Genomic DNA, 21,021 nt, shown 5'->3' with positions numbered 1-21,021 from the left:
TGTCTGTGGTTGCAGGGGACCGCATTTCCCAAAGATCTTCATCCCACGTCCTGAGATTGTCGGTGAGGACCTGGGTCAGTGTGTCAGCACCGTCGCCAGCCCCGTCCATGGGGAAGGGACCCCGTGGTGTGGAGAACTGCGGGACACTGATCCCTGTCACACCCCACTTTCCCTGTGTGCACACACTTCCACGGGACAGTGGCTACAGTGAGAGAGGAACTGTGACTAACTACAAAGCAGAATAATGACCATGAGGCAGAGGTTATGGAAATTGTGACCCCTCTCTCTGATCTTCACTCACACTTAGGAGCTGAGGAGGTGAGAGATGAATGTAGCAGCCGTGTTGGACAGGTTCTGATAACTGAGTTGGCTCCTGAGTTCCTCAGGCCTGTGCAGTGTGGACACTGGGCAAAGGGTGACTCTCATGCCAGAGAGTACACACTCCTGATTCTAGCTTTTCTCCTACGGTTCAGTTGTTTGGAGACATTTTCAAGTCTATAATTTTTTTATTCCTGTGGATCTTGAGCTGATGTCTTCAAAGCACACGTAACTGAGTGGAAAGCAAAAGCAGAGAGGGGAGGGGGACTCTGCAGTCACGTGTCACACAGTGACCACAGGAGCACACTCCAGTCACCTCCTGATGCCGGTGTCCACTGCAGCCCTGTACACTCACCAGGAGCTGACAACACCTGTCCTCATGAGCCAGGCTGGCCTTGAACTCACACAGATCCACCTGCCTCTGCCTCCTGAGCACTGGCAGTAAATCCTGTTTCAGCCCACCTGGCCTTAGGTCTTCTCCTGTGGCTGTGATAAGCCACTGTCCAAGGCAGCTTATGAAGGACTTGTTTGATTTATTCTCTGGGTTCCCCTGATGGCAGAGGAAAGGTGGTGGAGGAAGAGGTGAGAGTTCTCAACTTGAGTTGCAAGCATGCAGGTTCCCTGGTGTAGTGGTTAGCACTCTGGACTCTGATTTGCAAGGAAGAGGCAGAGACACTGGGAAGAGGGGGAGGGTTTTAAAACCTCAATGTCCAGCCTCAGGACACTCCTCCAACAAGACCACACCTCCTAATCCTTCCCAGACAGTTCCACCCACTGAACCTCAAGTTTTCAGACATGTGAGCCATAAGCAAGAGGACTCCACTGAGGTAGGATCTCCCCTTTGCTCTGTCAGCTTCTGCTCAGCCCTTCTCTGTCTCTCTCCCTCAGGCCTCACCCCACAGGGTCCAGCACCCCTCACTCCCAAGCTGGGCACTGACACTATCTCTTCCTTTGCATCTAGTTCCTCTCCCTGTGGTCAGCCATCTTGCTGTGAGCCAGGCAGTGTGGTTTCCTTGTGTTAGAGCTCCAATATGAGCTGGAGAGATGGCTCAGAGGTTAAGAGACTTGCTGTGTTGCAGAGGATCCAGGCTCATTTCCCAGTGTGGCTGTCAACCCTCAGTAACTCCAGTTCCAGGGGACCCAATGCCTGGTGCACCTACATGCTCAGACACACAAACTGCATCCATGCAGTAAAATGCACTTTCATGAAGGCACTTAGAACAGTGCCCGAGCTCCCCTCCCTCTCCTACACATGTAGGCTGTGAGGCCCAGGGCTGTTTAGTCAAGACTGAACACCAGACAAGGAAGCCAGCCCGAGACAGCACAGGACCTGGTGACTGAAAAGACCATGCTGAAATGACACTTTGTAAAACAGCCACGCCACACCCTGATCCTCCTAATCCTTCCCAACAGGTGCCCTCCTGGTGACTAAGTATCCAAATACAGGAGTCCCTGGGCATTCTTATTCAAGCCCCACAGAACGTTCAAGGATTAAACAGCCACATCTGTCCCCATCAGTGATGACTGAGGAGGGAGGGCAGGTCTGGAGGGACCCCATGTCTCTGTCCTTTCTGATCCCCATCTTGTGGCACACAGGGAGGTGCTCCTCTTGCTCAGTGACTTCAGTCACTTCCCGGGAAGGCTGTGAGGGCAGTGACTTCAGTCACTTCCCGGGAAGGCTGTGAGGGCAGTGACTTCAGTCACTTCCCGGGAAGGCTGTGAGGGCAGCAGGTGTCAGGGCTCCTGTGACAAGACTGGACTATATTCCAGCCTTGTCTATAGCAGGAGTGGACACAGGGGCGCCCTGCAGCAGGGTGTGGGACCCCAAGTTATCGTGTTCCCTCCATGGTCCTGGTGGAGCAGGGAGACCATTCACCCACAGGAGTTTTGTCCCAACAACCTGAGTACGTGCACAGGTCGTGTGGAATATGCTGGGTCAGCTGTGAGCATGAGTCCATTTGTTAGTGCTGTTGTTCCCAGTCTGCCGTCACGGTCCTCCGTGTCTGCCTTTCCCACTGGGGGACCTCGGTGTCCCGACTGTGGGTTGCAGCCTTCCCTGGAGGAGTGCTCAGCAGCGCCCCTGACTCTCAGCAGCAGGAACTGAGCAGAGCAGAGCGAGTGTGTCAGATGGCCCTTCTGCACACACGACAGTGCACCAGCCCTCACCTGTGATCTCCCTCAACATGCAATTATTGCCTATTCGACCATCATTCCTTTCTATGCCAGATCGTAGATCAATGTTTCTGAAGACATTTTGATTTCTACCATTTTATCTACTTTGTTTTATGTGAATGTCTTGCCTACATATAAGGCAGCGATAGGTACAGTGTCCACGGAGACTATCGGGGCCAGTGCTCACTAGACTAGCACAGCTCACGACACACACACACACACACACACGCGCGCGCACACACACACACTCACACACACGCACATGCGCACACACTCACACACACACACTCACATACTCTCTCTCTCTCTCTCTCTGTCACAGTGCTGTGATCACAACAGTCCCCCTCTGTAGGAACAGCAGATGTTCCTACCTGGCGGCCATCTTTCCAGCCTCTTCAAGATCTTTTTCAAATGCCATTTAAGCCTCATGCTCTGGACACCAACAACTGTCACATCACTGGAGGTCAGGAGACGCTCACCTGCAAGCTCACATGTAAACGAGCTGGGACAATGACATGACTGTCGCCTGTTGACAGGAACGAAATGAAATCCAATTTTCAACAAATTAAAATGTCATGAAAAGCCTACAGTTGTTTGTTGGTTTGTTGGTTTTTCAAGACAGGGTTCCTGTGTGTAGCTCCGGCTGTTCTGGGAGTCACTCTGTAGACCAGCCTGGCCTCGAACTCACCGAGATCCCCCTGCCTTAGGGGCACTGGGGCTAAAGGCTTGCACTACCACCACCAGGCTAAGGCTATGGTTTATGACTGTTTCAGTGAGTCTTCCATAGCTGTGAAGAGACAACACGCCCATGGCAGCTGTTACCCAAGAAAGCAGTGAACTGGGGCTGGCTTCCAGTTCAGAGGTTTAGTTCACGATCATCATGGCGGGGAGCCCTGTGCTGTGCAGGAAGACACGGGGCTGGAGGAGGACCTGAGAATTCTGCCTCGGGATCCACAGGCAGCAGGCAGACAGAAACACTGGGCCTGCCTTGAGCTTTAGAAACCCCAGAGTGGACCCCAGGGACACACTTCCTCCTCCAAGGCCACACCCCCAAGTCTGTCTCAGGTAGCATCACTCCCTAATGACAGAGCAGTCAACGCTAAAAGCCTGCGGCCATTCCTATTCAAACCACAATGACTAATAAGCTTTTTAACTTAAAAATGTAGACTTAACACACTGCAAAAACAAATGAGCAAACAAAAAATACCCAAGAACCAAGATGTCAATGTGTTAAGCTAAGACCTCGGGACACATATTTAAGATGAAATGTGTAATGATCCAGTTGATATTAATTCTGTTTGTGTCTGTATGGCTTCTGTGTGAACATGTTTTACAAGATTTATTTATTTTTTGTTCATGAATGCTCTGTTTTCATGCACACTAGAAGAGGGAATCAGATTCTGTTACAGATGGTTACGGGCCAGCATGTGGGTGCTGGGAAGTGAACTCAGGACCTCTGGAACAATCAGTGTTCTTAACCACTGGGCCATCTCTTCACCTCATGTGTGAATATTTTTAAGGGGATTCCAAACCTCTATAAACATTCATCAGGGCCTGGGGACATTTCAGAGCCAAGTCACTAAGCACAGAGGCTCCTAACATCCTTATCCTGTGTCTTTTCCCAATGAAGTGCCTTCTGGCTCAGTGGCCTTCCTCAGCAGGCATCCTCGGCTGGTGATCAGATGCTGTTCTGTGTGGAGAAGGCAGGATGTTCCCCACATTCAGACCCTCAAGGCTCAGGATCTCCTTCCTGGGATGTGTGTCTCCCAACGGTTCCTGTGGTAATTTGGATGAATTTAGATAAAAATTGAAGTTGCATAAAGTACCCAGCACGCAGCAGCAGCAGCAGCAGGCGGCCAGCTTCAAGGGCAGGGTCACCGGGAGGCCTGGCATCGTGAAGCCAGGGCAACGGTCTGTACCGGGGCAGCACGATGCCCCTTCTCTGCCCACAGAGGCTCCTTGTGCTCCAGCATCTTCCAGACCACACAGCAGGGCCAGGATGTCAGCTCCTCCAACTCCAGCACCAGCAACCTCTGGAGCCATCGCTGCTGGATGCTTGTTTTGACATGGGGTCTCACTGACCTCAGGCAGCCCTCGGGCTCACCCTGAAGCCGAGGCTGGCTTTGAACTCCTGACTTCCTGACTACACAGTTCTGGAGTCAGAGCACACGCCTCTGTGCTCAGCTAGTCTGTAGAGTTTGCATACATGTGTATCTCGGCGCCAAGGTCATTTCCGTCTCTAATCTCCCTGTTCTGCCTCTCCTGCTGCCCCTCCCCAAAGCGGTCCCCTTGCTCTTCCAGTATAACATATTTAAGTCTTGAGGCCACATATGAATAGCATGTGTGAAGTCACACATTGCTTCCATGCAGTGTCCCCTTCTCTGCCTGGAAATGCCTCCCACGGGAGCCTGTGCCTGAGTCCAGCACAGCCGGGAACCCTGTGCACCCTCTGTGCGTTACTCGGTGCACACACCTGTGACCAGGTTACTAAGGCAACCGCAGCAAGACAAGTAACAATTGTGCAGCAGAGTGAAGACAGCAGACTTGTGTAACAGATTTCATCTGTTCTCCCTCCCCACCGTCCTGCACTCACCCTCAGGATGGAGTGAGATGACAGAGGAGCTGATGAGGTGAGGAGATGAACTACCCAGGCTTTAGGACCTCGAGTCTGTGCCCATGATGGCTGAGTGTGCCCCTGAGCCCCTCAGGCCTATGCATCATGAACAGTGTGGACACTGGCCAGAGGATGCCAAGTCCTCACAGCAGGGAGACAGAGGCCTCGTCCTATAGTAAAGACACGGAAGACGTGTGTGTGTGTGTGTGTGTGTGTGTGTGTGTGTGTGTGTGCGTGCGCGCGCGCGAGTGTGTGTGTGTGTGCTTGTGTGTGTGTGTTACTTCCACAGTGTTCTCCTTGTTGCTCTCAGATCTTAGTTAACCAGTGACTAGAACTGTGGGAAGAGAAGCCCCTGATTAGAGAGTCTCGGGCAGTACAGCTTGTTTCTGTGTGCTACAACCAGAGGAGAAAGAGCTTTAGTCACCTCAGCCTGCCTGGATTCCCGGTGCCCTGCCACGCTCTGCAGGCTCAAGCCCTTCCTGTCCCGTGAACAGTTCACACCAAGCTCTGGGCAGAGCTGGCTGGGAAACCTGACAGTGTTACCTTTAGGCTGCTCTACAGGACTGGTCAGATGACAGAGGAGAAGGGTGTCCTGCCAGGCTTGCAGATGTGTCTATGAAATCCATAGGCCTGGCTTGGCTGAGGGAGAGCTCAGGGGACTGACTCAGTGAGAGGGGACAGGTGCTTCACAGCAGCCTTTGGCTGAGGTTGTACTAGGAAAGCAGCCTCTGCAGAGGAGAGGGGTGATTGGCTGAGGGAAATGCTCCCTGGACAGCCAGGAGGAGGCCCAAAAGCTGCAGGAGACCCTGAGCCTGCACAGTGAGGCAGCATCCTGAGGGAGGGGACAGTATTGGGTGGAGATGCTGGGAGCTGTGCCTGGGGGATGGAGGAGAACACGGGGACAGGGTGGGGATGGGTACATGGCAGGGGGGTGGTGGTGGTGGTGGTGAGGACACGACCGCAGAAATGCTGCTGTGTGAGGGCACACACTGGGGAGGGCTGCTCAGTGCTCATCCCCGGCTCTCCCTCATGTGAGACAGCAGGGAGCTCAGGGTCACTGGGCTGACTGACTGTGGACGGATGCCCCTGGTCTGCTCTCTCTGTCCACTCCCCCAGCAGGTGACACAGCCGTGTCCACTGTCTACCCCCACAGGCGTCTGCTCCAGGTCTGAGGTGTGAGACCTGTGTCTAAGACAGAGCAGAGTGCTCCAGGGTGGCTGGTCTCCTGGTTCAAGCCCTGCCCTGGGAGTGTGCGCGTGATACAGGGTACAGGAACAGATCAGGACAGGGGGTATCAGGAGGTAAGCACAGGGGGCAGGAGGTCCAGAGGGCAGGTTAGAGGCAGGACAGGGGGTGTCAGGAGGTGTGCACAGGGGGCAGGAGGTCCAGAGGGCAGGTTAGAGGCAGGACAGGGGGTGTCAGGAGGTGAGCCCAGGGGGCAGGAGGTCCAGAGGGCAGCTGAGAGGCACGACAGGGTTTGTGGAATTTCCTTTGTGGAGTTTCAGCTCTGGCTGTCCTGGAACTCACTCTATAGACCAGGCTTGTCTGAGGGCGAGGAGAGGGAGGAGGCAGCGGGCAGGGAGTGGAGGGAGAGAAGGTAGAAGGGTATTTACATCTTGCATGAACTTGCGGCAGACTGGGCGTATCTCTTTGCTCAAGGTAGCACTGAATATCATGACCTGCTTCTCATGGGGGGTCATGCGAAAAATTTCCTGGACATCCCGACGCATGTCTGCAAGAAGAGAATTTACAGAAGAAAATGAGTCTGTGACTTATGAGCAGTGAGGCCACAACCACTGAAAACGGAAGGAAGTCACTCCAGGACTGTGACCTCCTCTCCACCATCTCCCGAGCAGGCTGGGTTTGGTGGCACATGCCTGAACTCCTAGCACTTAGGAGGTAGAGGAGGAGGGACCAGGAGCTATGGATAGTAACAACACAGAAAAAGCAACGCGTCGACAAAGACACGAGGTCAGGTTCCACTCCTGTTTCAGTCACCAAGTATGACTGAACCTAAAGTCCAAATCCACAAAAATGGTGACGAGGCTCAGGGACCATCTTAAACACGAAGCACGAGGGTTGAGAGTCCAGCAGCTAAGGGCCCTCGCTGCTCTCTCAGAAGACCCTGTACCTTAGCTCCAGGGGATCCAATGCCTCTGTCCTCTATGGGCATGAGCACGTGTGCAAACATACACAATAAAAATAATAAACTTAAACCTTAAGTTAAAAAACCTATTTTTCCAGGTGTGGTCATGCACATCTTTAACCCCATCACCCAGGAGGTAGAGGTGGGCAGATCTCTGTGAGTTCTAGGCTAAACAGGGCTACATAGAGACCACGCATGGACACGCAAGAACACCAACACCCATCTCTGAAGGCCCTTCCCCAGCTGCTCTTCCTAAGCCAGTCTCCAGCTCACTCTGTGCTTTCCACCTTCAGCTCTAGTCTCACAGTCCTGTTCAGCCAGGCAAACATGGACTCTCTACGGCTCACCATTATTCTACCATCTTGGGATAGCCAAAGGCCATTTGGAAAGACTTTTTCCTGGAGTTCCACCCTTTTTCTACTCTGCCAATTCAGTAAGATCAAACTCTTTTCCTGGTTTGTTTTGTTGCTTTTAAAGCTAAGGTCTCACTATGTAGCCCTTGGCTGGCCTGTGACTCATATCCACCTGGGGTTAAAGGCATGTAAGCTTATTTCTTCCTTTTTTTTTTCTCCTAAGCTTCTCTACATAGTCCTGGATAACCATGAATTCTCTACAGACCAGCCAGAGATGCTCCTGCCTTAGACTCTGGGAAGTGCCGGGATTAAAGCACCACCACCTGGTGCCACATCATGGTTAAACTTATACTATGTATGTATGTTCTTGCTTGCATGTAACATGTATGTGCCTAGTGCTCAAGGAAGCCAGAGGAGCTGCAGATCCCCCTAGGAACTGAAGCTCCATCACCTCTGAAGAGCAGCCAGTGCTCTTAACCACAGAACCAGCTCTGCAGCTCTTCCCCCACAGTTCTTGCTCTGCTTTTAATGTGTGCGTGTTTTATCTGTACCCTACTTCTGTATGGTGCCCACGGAGGCTAAGAGGGAGGAGATCCTCTGCCATTACAACCATTATAAGCTGCCACGTGGGTGTGAGGATCCAATCCAGGTCCTCCCAAAGGGCAGCCCGTGCCTTTTCTCTAGCACCGCCCAGAAAAACTTGGGATGAGAACTTTCTTCACCCCCACATAGCACACTCCAACCTGAGCACATGACCTGCCATGAACATAACGTTCCCCAGATGAAGCCCAGAATCTACCTCCAGAACCCTGCTCCCGTGTGAACCGTGACCACGCTTGCTATGCTGGGGTGCAAGGGCTGGCACGGCCTGCTCTAGCTGAACAGTACAGCATCTGTCCATAGGGAAAGCATGGAGGAATGGCTTCTATCAGCAGCTCATTTCACTCTGCACCACAGAAAGGAAGGGCGAGGAGGAAGGTGCAGCTTCACCACACAGCACACATCAGCTCACACAAGGCCCCGCTTGATGCCCAGCCCCAGGGGAAGAGAAGGAGACCCGGAGCCATCAGTCATGGGTGATAGATCAGTGCTCCTCCTTACACACAAGTGCTCCTGTGTCCAACAAGCATCCTGGGGGGCTGGGGAGAAGGAATAGGCAGGCAGATCTCTGTGAGTTCAAGGCCATCCTGGTCTACAGAGTGAGTTTCAGGACAGCCAGGGCAACACAGAGAAACCCTGTCTCAAAAACAAAACAAACAAAGATGATGATGATGATGATGATGATGATGATGATGATGATGATAATGATGATGATTTATGCTGAGTGTGTTGCCTCCCATCTGTAAGGCTAGGAGACAGAGGCAGGCAGAGCCCTGGGTGTTCCAGGCTAGTCCACGCTAGTGAGGGCCTGTCTAAAAGAACGTGAGGGGTAAGAAAAGGAGAAGAAAAGATGCAAGCCAGATGTGGTGGCACACCTGTCATGGCAGTACTGGGGAAGCTGAGGCAGGATCTCACCTCAAGGCCAGGCTGGTGTGCAAGGCCAGATGCTGTGCCCAAACAGATGTGAAACACACTGTGAGGACAGCTGCCCCTGGGAAGACCATGGCTGGGGGTAGCCTGACCTAGACGCTTAGCAGCCCCAGGGTTGTTTGCTGGTTAGAAACACACTTCAACAGGCTAGAAATACCCTTTGCCTAGGACCCTGTCTTTGTGACTGCTGGGGCAGGGCCAGGGCTCCAGGAAGAAAGCTGCTCCCGAGTCTGAAAAGGCTGCATTGGATTTTTCCCTACAGGGAAGGCTGGAGGCGATGGCTAAAGAGGGGAAAACCCAAGTGAAGGAAGAGGGGGGTCTTGGCTCCATCCTTCCCCCTCCTGTATCCCTCTGCAGGCCTTTGGCACCTCTGCAGACTCCCTAGGGTAAAGCAGGAATGAAATCCTCACCTCATTTCCTGCTTTTCTTGCTCTTTCCAAATCCTCCCCGCTCTCTTTCAAATTCAGGGCCTCGTTTTCCGCAGTAGCTGCTGTTAAGTATGTATAAGTATATGTGCCCCTGCCTCTGCCTCCCCAGCACTGGGATTGAAGGCATGCCCCACCTCGTCCAGCAAATTGGTGAGGCTTTACGGCATTATGAGAAGACGCAGACTCATAGTGATCTCCTGATCCTCGGGCTAGGAAGGAGGGTCACAGCAAAGATGAGACCAGCCTGCTTTACATCGTAAGCTCCATGTCAGCCAGGCCTGCAGCAAGAGCCCTCCTAAAACAACCAAACCCACAAAATCAAATAATATGGAGGGTTGGGCAACCAGCCTGTGAGGGACCCCGTCTTACAGCCTCACTGTGTGGGCTCAGGAAGGCTCACAGCACCCTATAAAGGTCAGAGAACACGGGAGGGGATTGCTCCCCAGCTGGGCAAATGGTCTGCACAGCTGAGCTCAGCTGAGCCTTAACTCATTAGTGCCTGGTGATGGGGACCAGTGTTTCCAGCTGTGGTTCACTGGCCTTAGGTCGGCCAGAGCTCAGGCGTCTGCTGTGAGGCTGGCTCTGCTGTGGCCTGGTGGGAACTCTGCAGAGCTGGAGAAAGTAGAGACAGTGAACACTACCCACCTGGTGTCCAGCGGTCCCTGGCTTAGCTTCTGCCCAGGGCTGAGGGTCAGCCTGAGTGCCAGGCACCTAGTGCATCTATCTCTCCTGACATGGTGGAGGCCTTCGGGACCCAGCAGCAAAGCACAGCTTCCCTGGGCAAAGAAGTCAGAGGCAAGGAGAGCATGGGGAGCTCTGGAAAACCCAATGTGGTGTTCTTTGAGACGGGGTCTTTCACTAAGGCTGAAGCTCAGCTTTCTGGCTAGGCTACCAGGATCTGCCTGTCTGCACCCTCAGTGTTGGGTTGACAGGCAGGTACAGCCATGCACAACTTTTCTGTGGCTAATGGGAATCAAACTCAGCCCCCTTCTGTGTTCACAGAGACCCTTCTGAGCAGTCAGCCATCTCTCCATCCCTCCAGCCCCGTGTTTTCTTCTGCCATGGACTAGCGCTGCCCAGAACTGAGGTAGAGCTTCCCAAGTTAATTAACTCATCTAAGGATCTCTCACAGGCTTGCCCAGGGCCCAGCCCAGCCTTGACAGTTTTTAACTGGCAGGCTCAGAGGCTCCTTTCCCAGGAGACACTAGATGCTGTCACGCTGACATCTTCCTTTCTTATTTCTGTGGACAGTCTCACCATGTCTGTCTGCTTGCCGTGTAGACAAGGCTATACCCACACTTACACAGTTCTGCCCGCCTCTGCTTCCCAGAATGACTAAAGTCAGGCAGGTGCCACATGCCTGGAGACCGTCAGTGCTATTATCACAGCTAACAGTGGGCAAGAAGTCAGACCGGGCTACAGGAGTCTCAAAAACCAGAAAAGAGAGAAGGCCCAGTGGACAAGAGCACTGCCTGGGGCCCAGAGCATTTCCTCTCCCCCCCCCCCCCCCCCCCGTGACTCACACCACCTGTAACTCCAACTCCAGGTATCAGATGCCCTGGGCTCCGGCTGCCCTCAGGAGTACATGCTCACACGCAAACACACACCACAACTGATTACAAGTAAGTCTAGGCCTGGTGAGGCTGGCGCACCCCTTTAGTCCCAGCGCTTGGGGGGCAGAGGCAGGTGCATCTCTGTGAGTTCAAGGCCAGACTGGTCTACAAAGTGAGTCCAGGACAGCCAGGGCCACACAGAAGAACCCTGTCTCGAAAAACCAATGAATAAACAAATAAGCAAACAAACAAAGAAATAAATCTCAAAGAAAAAAAAAGGAAGGATATGGTATCTTGGTGGGTTGCTGCTTCAGGCTCAGAGAGCACTTACTTTAATTTACTGAATTTTTATTTTGTGTGCTTTAGTGTGAAGGTGTCAGATCCCTTGGAAGTGGAGTTACAGACAGTTGTGAGCTGCCATGTGGGTGCTGGGAATTGAACCCAGAACCTTTGGAAGAGCAAACAGTGCTCTTAACCACTGAGCAATCTCTCTGGTTCTCTCTCTGAGAGTATTTTTCTGCATGGTGTGAGGTCACACTTGGTAGAAGCAGTTTCAGGGGCCATGGCTCCTTTATTGCCTCCTTGCTTCCAGGAGGGCTGCATTTTTGTCAGCCACAGGCGTTAGGCCAGCCATCTGAGCTGCTAAAGAGGCCTGGGAAACAGGCTGAAGCTCCTTATCTCCACCTCAGGCAGGTGACCAGATCAACCTTAGCTTCCCTAGCCACACCCCGGATGAGGCTGGGGACAGCCCAGATGGTCAATGTGAAGCTCATCTGCTCAGATGGGGGCGGGGCTGAGAGTTCCCTGCTCAGAGCAAGTGTCCTGGCAATGCTGAGGAGCAGAATTCACTCCAGGAGTTTCCACTTTCTGAAAAGGTCTTGCCCGTTCCTCAGAAGATGAGAGAATTTGGTCAGGAGGACATTTGCTGTTGGTGTTGAGACAGTCTCTCACTATGTGGCCCTGGAACTGTCAATATGCACCATGCTGGTCCCAAACTCAGACTCAGAGATCTGCCTACATTTGCTTCTAAAATGTGGGGAATTGAAAAACATTTTTTAAAAAGTATTTATTTTATGTGTGTGTGTGTGGGGGGCTGTGCGTACGTACCTGTGTTGGTACCGCACACCTACAGGTGCCTGAGGAGGCCGGAAGAGGGCAGCGGATCCCCTGGAGCTGAGGTTCCTGGCAGCTGTGTGCTGCCCAGTGGTCACTGAACTGAAGGAGCAGCAGGTGCCGTCAGCTGTGGACCTATCTCCCCAGCCCCTCACCCCTCTAGGGCTTTGGAGGTAGTTCTAAGACAAAGATGGAACAAAGCCTGGAGTGTGGAAGGTCCTGGGTTCAATCCCCTGCACCAAAAATAGACAGAGAAAATAATCCCACCGAAAAGTAAAAATTACTGATGTTATTTTTTAAAAAATGTTACCTTTTAGGTGTTGTATCACTGTTGTAAAGAAGGAAAGGGGGGCTTTCACCAACATGGCGCAGAAATCAAAGAGGGAAGCACCTGCCCCTCCCAAAGCAGAAGCCAAAGCAGAGGCCTTGAAAGCTAAGAAGTTGGTGCTGAAAGGTGTCCACAGCCCCCAAAAGAAGACCCCACTTCACAATCACCCACCCTCCGGTGGCCCAAGACCCTGCGGCTCCACAGGCAGCCTAAATACCCTGGAGAGCGTGCACCCAGGAGAAACAAGCTTGACTACTGCGCCATCATCCAATTTCCCTCGACCACCGAGTCAGCCATGAAGCAGATAGAGGACAGCAAGACACTGTGTTCATGGGGATGTCAGGGCCAACAAGCACCAGATCAAGCAGGCCATGAGCAAGCTATGACACTGATGTGGCCAAAGTCAACATTGTCAAGGCCTGATGGAGAGCAGAAGGCCTATGTTCCTTTGGCTCCTGATTATGAGGGTCTGGATGTTGCCTACATGATCCGGGTCATCTAAACTGAGTCCAGCTGGTTAATTCTAAATATATGACTTTTCCACCATAAAAAAAATAAAAACAAAAAGGGATATTAGAAACCAGATCCCTTTGGGAGATCCCAGAATACTTGTAATCCTTTGTGTGTCCCCACAGGCACCTCACAAAGAGAGTGCACCCTAGACACTGAGCTGTGTCCTGCTCTAGAGGAGGGGAGGGCCAGGCAGGGTACCAGCTCAGCGAGTCTCTTCTTAGTTCTTAGGCTTTGCTTCTCATCCTTTTTGTCCCTTTTTTTGGGTCCAGCCCAGTGATGGCCGCCTGGCACCGAGCACTGTACCTCACCTACTTCAGATTGGTGGTTTCATGCCTATGACCCCAAGGCAGCTCCCCACCCCCTTATGCTCAGACCTCCCTCCTCCTTGTCTCCGTGTGCCAAACATAAGCTTTCATCAACACCCCCATCCCTCCAGCCACACTCCTGATAGTGCCTGTGCTGGGGGTATGGTGAGCTGCCTGCATCATGGCAGCTGCCTGGCTGGTCCTTCTCCCTTGTCTTTTCTCATGGCTGCCTCTGGAGTGAGGAGAAGGATGCCTTGCTCAGCCTAGTGTCAACCCTCAAAACCTACTGAGTGGTTTCATCACACACTATCAGAAACAGTGGCCCAAGTCCTGAGGTGAGGGCCAGCCCTCTGGACATTCATGGGAAGTCCTGACTGTCCTGTGCTTCTGATTGTCCTGGAACTCTATGTGTAGATCTGGCTTAAACTCACAGAGAATCCCCTGCCTCTGCCTTTTTAAAAAGAGTTTTCTCTACTTTTCCTTTTAGCATCCTGAGAGTTTTGTTTTTTCCTCATTTTAAGGCTGGGTTTTTCTGTGTGGCCCTGGCTGTTCTGAGATTCACCTGTCTCTGCCTCCTAAGTTTTGGGATTAAAGGTGTGCACCACCACAGCCAGGCTGAGTTTGGGGTCTTACACTGGAGTGTTTACACATTTCGATGTGCTTTGTGTGCAGAGTGAGAGTTAAAAACCCAGCTTCTTTCTTCATTCTGAGGTAGCATAACACCAGCACCATTTGTTGAAGATGTTTTCTTTCCTCCAGTATCTAGCCTTGGCTCCTTTGCAGAAATTAGATGTCTGGGGAGTGGAAAGATTGTTTAGAGCAGTGGTCCTCCCCTGCTCTAAAACACCACCGAGCCAGGAGATCTGTCCAAGCAGGAACTTGGTTTATTAACTAAAATGGTCCTTTTTATAGGTTTGGGTCAGGAGGCAGGGTTAAGGAAGTGAGGTAAGGTGACTTAGAGGGCGAGGTTAGGTAGTGCAAGCAGAGGTCGCCAGTGACAAAACTCCACGTAAGTCACCAGACAGGGGTGATTTTAAGGTGGATATGCTGAATCACTTTTGCCTGGAAGTGGAGCCTCTTAAATCAGAAGCTAAAGACTTGTTTCCAAACTCCAGCCAGGCTCAGGTAGATGCAGCAGGCCTTATCAGGCCCGACAGTCCTCAGCCTTCCTAATGCTGCGACCTGTTAATACAGTTTCTCATATTATCATGACCCCCAACTGCAAAATTACTTTGTTGCTATTTCATAACTGTACTTTTGCTGCTGTTATCAGTTTTAACTTAAGTATCTGATGTGCAGGACCTCCACTATGTGACCCTCAGGTTGAGAACCACTGGTTCAGAGGTGAACAGAGGACCTAGGTTCTAATCCCAGCTCAGAGGTGGTGGCTCACAACCACCCACAACTCCAGAGGCTCTGAGGCCATCTTTGGATCTCCTAGGACACTAGCACACATGTTGTACACACAAACACACGCAGGCAGAACACTCACACACATAAACCTTGCGTGTGGGTGCCATGCTGGTTGTATGGCTGTGCCTGTGAAGTATGACTTGAAATGAGATATGATGATCTTTCCAGCAATGTTCTTGTTGTTTGGTTGTTCTTGCTGTTCTGAGACAGGGTCTCACTGTGTAGTCCTGGCTGGCCTGGAACTCACTGTGTAGACCAGACTGACCTCAGATTCACAGAGATCCACCTGCCTCTGTCTCCTCACTGCTAGGACTAAAGCTGTACCCACATGCTCCAGCACAATCCCAGTGCTCAGCATTGCTCTACTGTCTAGGCTCTTTCTGCTGCATTTGAATTTCAATTTTTTCGTTGTATCCTTGAAAAACAGCACTGAAATTCTGATCGGTTGCTTTGGATCTGTAGATTGTTTTCTGTGGACCCGCCATTCCTAATGTTAATCCTCTCAGTCTGTGAGTGAGCATGGCAGGTCTTCCCATTCTCTAGTGTCTCCTCAGCTGCTTGCTTCAGTGTGTTAAAGTTCTCTTAGAATTTCCACGTTGTGCAGAAATAAACGTAAAGGGGACGGGGTTCTTCCCTTCTGTCTATCCTTCTAGAAATGAGACAGAGACCTCTTAGAGTCATTGAATAAGATTTAAACCCCCAGAGCCGGGCAGATATTAACTGTCTGTGCTACTTCGTTATCTCCCAACCCTGTGCCCAATGGTACTTGCCAATTAGTCCTGTGAGGACTGTTTCTGGTGTGGCTGTCTGTCCTTAGGGGGGAATTTTCTTGGGAATGTGTTCATAGTCTATCCTGCTCCTTGGAGACCCCCTCTCTCCTACCTAGGGTTGGGGGCTTTGTGAAAAGGAGGGAAAAGCTTAAATAGCCCCAATATAGTAGAGTTTTAAACATGAGCGCTACAGCACCAGGATTCCCAGAGTCAGGGAAGTAGAGGGGTCATCAGGCAGAACACAGATCCAACAGGACCAGACCTGAGCTGAGACTTTATGTATCCCTTCTCTCTGTGGATCCTTCATTCTGGAATTAGATGCTGAGAGATGGGAAAGATGGAGAAACCTCCAGGGAGGTGCCTGGAAGGAGGCAGGAGCTCAGGAGACTGAAGTTCATCTCCTCAGCCCACAGTCTCCTGAGAAAGAGGAGACTGGTTTGTGTTGGAAAGTGTTGTCTGGTGAGGACAAGAACAGGAAAAACAACCCCTACTGCTGTCACACTTGGGCATCCCAAAGGACAATGAGACAGACAACACTCACAGAAACAAGGACAGTCCTAGTCCTCCATACAAACTAAAAACACTATAATAAATAAACACAGAAGACAACGTGAATTGCCCAAGCCAGGACCACAGGCTGCGTCCCAAATTCCAGGGAGAGGACAAGGCTCTGGCCATCCCTGTGTCCTGTGATCACAGATCTCAGCATGTGGTTCATGGGATGAAGGGAACAGAGTCAGGAGGTGACAGAGCTGAGGAGTGACCAGGTCACAGATGACAATGCACTGAGCTCCACCTGGACACAGCCCTGTTCACACTCAGCTCCCACAGCCTCATCCTGTCCCACCAGGTACAACAGCACAGTGACACAGACTCTGGAAGGTTCTCCATCTGCCATTTATTTCCTGGAGAAAACTCTTAAGTATTCTCAATTCTTTTATTTTTCTGCCAATCAACCTGTCAGATCAAGGACATGAACAATCAAGTTCACATTCAGATTCTTATTTTCAGTGGGGAAGTGAGGAGCTGCAGCTCAGGGCAGCATGGAGGTGACAGGATGGAGATGTCTCCTCCTGCCTGGCTGGACCAGGAAGGTTGGCTGTGGAAGGGAACACAGGGCAGTGCAGGGAGAGGGTGGTGGTGTGCAGGGGTGGGCTGGGCTCCCCAGTTCTTCCTGCTGAGCCCATAGGATCACAGGGAACTTGAGAGACCATTGAGTAAAGAGAACTGAGGCTCTGGACGTCACAGGAGAGACCTGAACACAATGTCTGTCACTGTCCACTCAGGCAGCTGTCTTCATGCTAGAGAAAGCGAGTCATGAAGAGTCAGTATGAAGACAACATCCAACAAACTACCCCTCACTCAAAGGAGAGTCCAGAAGTCCCTGAATCTCAGTCATGTCCACTTTGCCCCTCCCCAAGTCAGATCCCAGAGTGTCACCTTTACATTCTGGGAGAGACACATCAGAGCTCTGGGTGCTATCCCTCCCTAGGGAAAAAAATTACATATATATTATGCATGCATTTCATTGCAAGGTACAACCCAGACCCCCAGAAGATTTGGATGCAGGAGCTATTATGGTCTGGCTGAACTCCCCAACATCTCTAGCTTTAACCCAAGGGCCTCAGGGACAATCCTGACCCCACACTTACCTGGAGCTGGAGCATAGCCCCCTCCTTTTCGACCTGTGAGAAGAAAGGCCGTGAGAGACCAGGGAAGAGCCCAGCCCTAGGAAGTTTCCAGAATGGACAGCAGACCCAGTTAGAGACAGTAGCAATGAGGGTGTGTGTATGTTTCCATTAGTGAGCAGAGCACACTTCTAAAAGTGCTGAGAGAAAACCCAGAGCCTGCCCTCTCCTACCTGTGTTTCTCTTCCTCTTCCTCACAACAGCCACCACAGCTCCAATGATGACCACAGCTCCAAGGACAACCAGAACAGCAATGACTGTCATGACGGGGACAGTGCGCTGAGGAGGCTCTGGGAAGAGAAGGGCAGGAAAAGAAGGTGAGGATCATGACCCCAGCTCTCAGCCCTGACCTGCTCAGGGTCTGCACAAGGCTCCAGCTCTCCTGACCCCAGCTCTGCACCCACAGCCTCCTTACCCCATCTCAGGGTGAGGGGCTCAGGCAGACCCTCATGGTGCACATGGCAGGTGTAATGCTGCTCCTTCCCAGGAGACACCACCACAGCTGCCCACTTCTGGAAGGTTCCATCCCCTGCAGGCCTGGTCTCCACCAGCTCCATGTCCTGGGTCAGGTCCTCCCCATCCCTCTGCCAGATCAGGGAGATGTCAGCAGGGTAGAAGCCCAGGGCCCAGCACCTCAGGGTGATGTCACCTTGAGGTCTGGGGTGATGGGTCACATGTGCCTTTGGGGGATCTGTGCAGAAGATGTAAAAATTTCCACAGTTAAGGGGCTGGAGGGATGGCTCAGAGGTTAAGAGTTCTTCCAAAGGTCCTGAGTTCAATTCCCAGCAAACACAGTGTGGCTCACAATTATCTACCATGGGATCTGGTGCCCTCTTCTGGCATGAAGGTGTACATGCCGATAGAGCACTCATTCATAAATTTTTTTTTTAATCCACAATTAACAAGGTAAAGTGAAATCTGCAAAGACAAAGTTAAACCAATGACCCTGAACTATGTGTGTGTTTCAACACTTTGACTATCATCACACTAGGGACCTGCAGGAAGAGCTGGTCCCCTCATTTCCTGGGGGGACTCAGAAGCTAAGAGACAAATCACATGAGCCAGCAGGTCAACAGGGTCTTCCTGATGAGGAGTTCTAGAGCATAAGACAGGTAGTAAAAGGATGGAAGAAGGAGCAGAAAATGATTAACACAATATCTGTTTAACTTCATATCACAGTAAGGAATTAGGGGCAGGGCTACAGGAAGGGTGCCACCAACTAGTGCTGCCACCATTGAGGCACAGCCCGTGGTCATCTTGCTGACCAGCATTAACTGTCACTTGTGAGCAGCCATCACAAAGTGTGTAGCAGAAATGTGGTCATCTCTTACCCTCAGCTAGAGAAAACGGCTCCCAGCCCCTGCCTCTGGGGACAAGATACAAGGTGTGTCACACAGGATCCCTGAAGTGTGCTGTGGACCCCAGTGCAGCACTCACTGGAGCACAAAGGCTCACAGGGTGAGGGGACCTTCCCTGTCACTCCAGTCCTCCACTGCAGAAGACCCTGCCTCTGAGAAAGGTCGATCCCTGATTCCCTAGGGGAGCACTGTAGCTTGTTGGGGCAGAGGAGGAGCAGGAAGAGCTGGAGGCTGAATTCTGGCAGGAAACAGTGTTACCTTAAATGACAAAGGCTGAGACTGTGTTAACTTGTCTAATTATGCAGTTTATCAGTTCCCTCCCCTACACCTGTGGAGACTGATACAAATGACAACACAAGGGTGGAGAAAAAGTATCACCAAGTGCGGAGGAAAAACTGACTAAAAGCAAAATACCTTCAAAAGACAAACACACAAAAAGCAAAAAGAAAGAGAGGAAGGAAAGGGACAAAAAAAGAAAGAAATTCTACTATTTCGAGTTAGTCAACCTGCAATTGCTTCTGTGAGCACTTACATTCTAGGAAGAGATAGAATTGGGGTGTGGAAGGGACTCAACCCCTCCCCCTCACACACAGGCCTCTGGGAGAATGTACTGTTTGGAAAGAACTAGAAACTGGGGGAGCCGGCCTAGGGTGGGGGAGTCCATGACGCCCACCAGGTAAAGCAGACTTCCGGTCCTGAAGTGTAAGGCTGACACACTCAGCAGGACAGGAGTCAGTTCCACAGACAGTGGGTGTGGACAGAGAACCCGGCCTGGGAGAGGCCATGGCTGACAGCGGGCTGCAGGCTGAAGGGGCCCCTGTTGTCATGTGGGGACCCTCTCTCCTGCCCTGGAGACAGACTTGGAACTGTCAGGGAGAGGGTGAGCCCTGGAGTCAGTGCAGTCACCGCGGTGGGGGATCAGGAGACCCAGGGACCCGGTTCCCTCAGAGACGGGGGCGTGACCCAGCGGAGGGTTCTCCTTCCTCAGGACTGAGCCCAGCCCGAGGGAGAGGAGGAGATGCCCGCGGCCTGCACCTGTGCGCAGCAGCGTGTCCTTCCCGCGCTCCAGGTATCTGCGGAGCCACTCCAGGCACTCGCCCTCCAGGTAAGCCCTGTATCTCTCTGCTTCACCAGCCTCTTCCCACTTGCGCTTGGTGATCAGCGCCGCCGTGTCCGCCGCCGTCCACGACCTCAAGTCCTCGTTCAGGGCGATGTAATCTTTGCCGTCGTAGGCGACCTGACTGTACCCGCGGAGGAGGCGCCCGTCGGGTCCCACGTGACAGCCGTACATACTCTGGATGGTGTGAGAGCCTGCGGGACCCCGCGGTCAGCCCCGCCCACCTTCCCCACGTGACCACCCGCGGCCCCGCCCACCCGCGGACTCCGGGGAACCGAAAGGGAAACCGGTCCGGGGTCGCGCGTCTCCTCCCGAACCTCGGACTTGGGACCCGAGTCTCCGGCCCCGTGTCGGGACGTGCAGGGGTCGTGACGTGTGACCCGGGGTCACTCACCGCCCTCGCTCTGGTTGTAGTAGCCGAGCGCGGTCCTCAGGTTCACTCGGTCAATCTGCTCGTGGTTCTTGGCGATCCGCGTGTTCCTCTCCCAGTACTCCGGCCCCTCCCGCTCCATCCACGCCGCGCGCGGCTCCATCCTCGGCGTCTCCGCGTCGCTGTCGAAGCGCACGAACTCCGTGTCGTCCACGTAGCCGACGGCGATGAACCGGGGCTCCCCGAGGCCGGGCCGGGACACGGCGGTGTGGAAATACCGCAGCGAGTGTGAGCCTGGGGGCGGCGCGCGGTGAGACCCCGACCTCCTCCCGGGACCCCGGCGGGTGCGCGGGCCGGGAGGGGAGCAGCGCGGGGCTCGGGACGCGCGTGGGGACGGCGGAGGGTCCGGGGGTCGCGGACACGCGGCTTCCCCGGGGCCGCCCCGCCCTCCCCGCAGAGCCCGTTTCCCTCCGACCCCGCACTCACCCGCGCGGGTCTGGGTCGGGGCCAGGGCGGCCGCCAGCAGCAGGAGCAGCGTGCGCGGCGCCATCGCCCCCATCTGGATCCCGGACTTCTGAGCCCCGCGGGCTGCGTGGACTTTATAACCGCTGCCCGCGGCGACGCTGATTGGCTCCCCAGGATGTCGCCACCCAATGGGGGAGAGGAGCGCCTGCGCGTCATCAGTGTCCGGGCAGAAGGACCTGACACAGGTTAGGAGCAGAAGTGAAACTGGGACCTGGGGAGTCCCAGCCCTGGGCTTCCCCAGCCCAGAACCCTGTGTGCGGGACAGAGCGCTGGGTGTCATGGTGACTCCGCGTTCTTCCCCAGAAGCTGTCTGGACACCAGGACAGAAACACAGGCCAAACTCATCATCATCCCCTCCACCCTTCCTCTGCCTCTTCTCTTCAGAAGTCGACCCTGGAGTCTTCCAG

At 52.9% G+C, this 21,021-nt stretch overlaps 2 protein-coding genes and 1 non-coding gene across 4 annotated transcripts in view; 1 reads left to right on the top strand and 2 right to left on the bottom strand.

The window, feature by feature from the left end:
- LOC110543428 (RT1 class I histocompatibility antigen, AA alpha chain-like) overlaps positions 1 to 20,720 on the bottom strand; it is an 87,287-nt gene extending 66,567 nt beyond the window's left edge. Inside the window, exons 1-8 of one of the 2 annotated variants that reach the window (XM_060369102.1) lie at positions 20,576 to 20,720; positions 20,114 to 20,383; positions 19,638 to 19,913; positions 17,660 to 17,935; positions 17,418 to 17,534; positions 17,209 to 17,241; positions 16,997 to 17,044; positions 16,435 to 16,857 (exon numbers count right to left, since the gene is read on the bottom strand). In XM_060369102.1, the coding sequence (XP_060225085.1) occupies positions 16,853 to 16,857; positions 16,997 to 17,044; positions 17,209 to 17,241; positions 17,418 to 17,534; positions 17,660 to 17,935; positions 19,638 to 19,913; positions 20,114 to 20,383; positions 20,576 to 20,648 (1,098 nt within the window). In that variant the 5' untranslated portion in view covers positions 20,649 to 20,720 and the 3' untranslated portion in view covers positions 16,435 to 16,852. Of the gene's footprint in view, positions 1 to 16,434; positions 16,858 to 16,996; positions 17,045 to 17,208; positions 17,242 to 17,417; positions 17,535 to 17,659; positions 17,936 to 19,637; positions 19,914 to 20,113; positions 20,384 to 20,575 lie in introns of those variants that run through there. The other variant, XM_060369103.1, reaches the window with a different exon arrangement.
- The window catches only part of Rxrb (retinoid X receptor beta), a 150,255-nt gene that overhangs the window by 104,555 nt on the left and 24,679 nt on the right, over positions 1 to 21,021 (top strand). The gene's annotated exons all lie outside the window — the stretch shown is intronic.
- LOC132648448 (small nucleolar RNA SNORD83) lies at positions 8,665 to 8,743 on the bottom strand. The gene has a single exon (XR_009586848.1). It is a non-coding gene; the product is annotated as a small nucleolar RNA SNORD83 (small nucleolar RNA).

This window comes from Meriones unguiculatus, chromosome 16 (assembly GCF_030254825.1).
Source record: "Meriones unguiculatus strain TT.TT164.6M chromosome 16, Bangor_MerUng_6.1, whole genome shotgun sequence".
Taxonomy (NCBI): domain Eukaryota; kingdom Metazoa; phylum Chordata; class Mammalia; order Rodentia; family Muridae; genus Meriones; species Meriones unguiculatus.
This window is presented reverse-complemented; position numbering and strand designations above follow the sequence as displayed.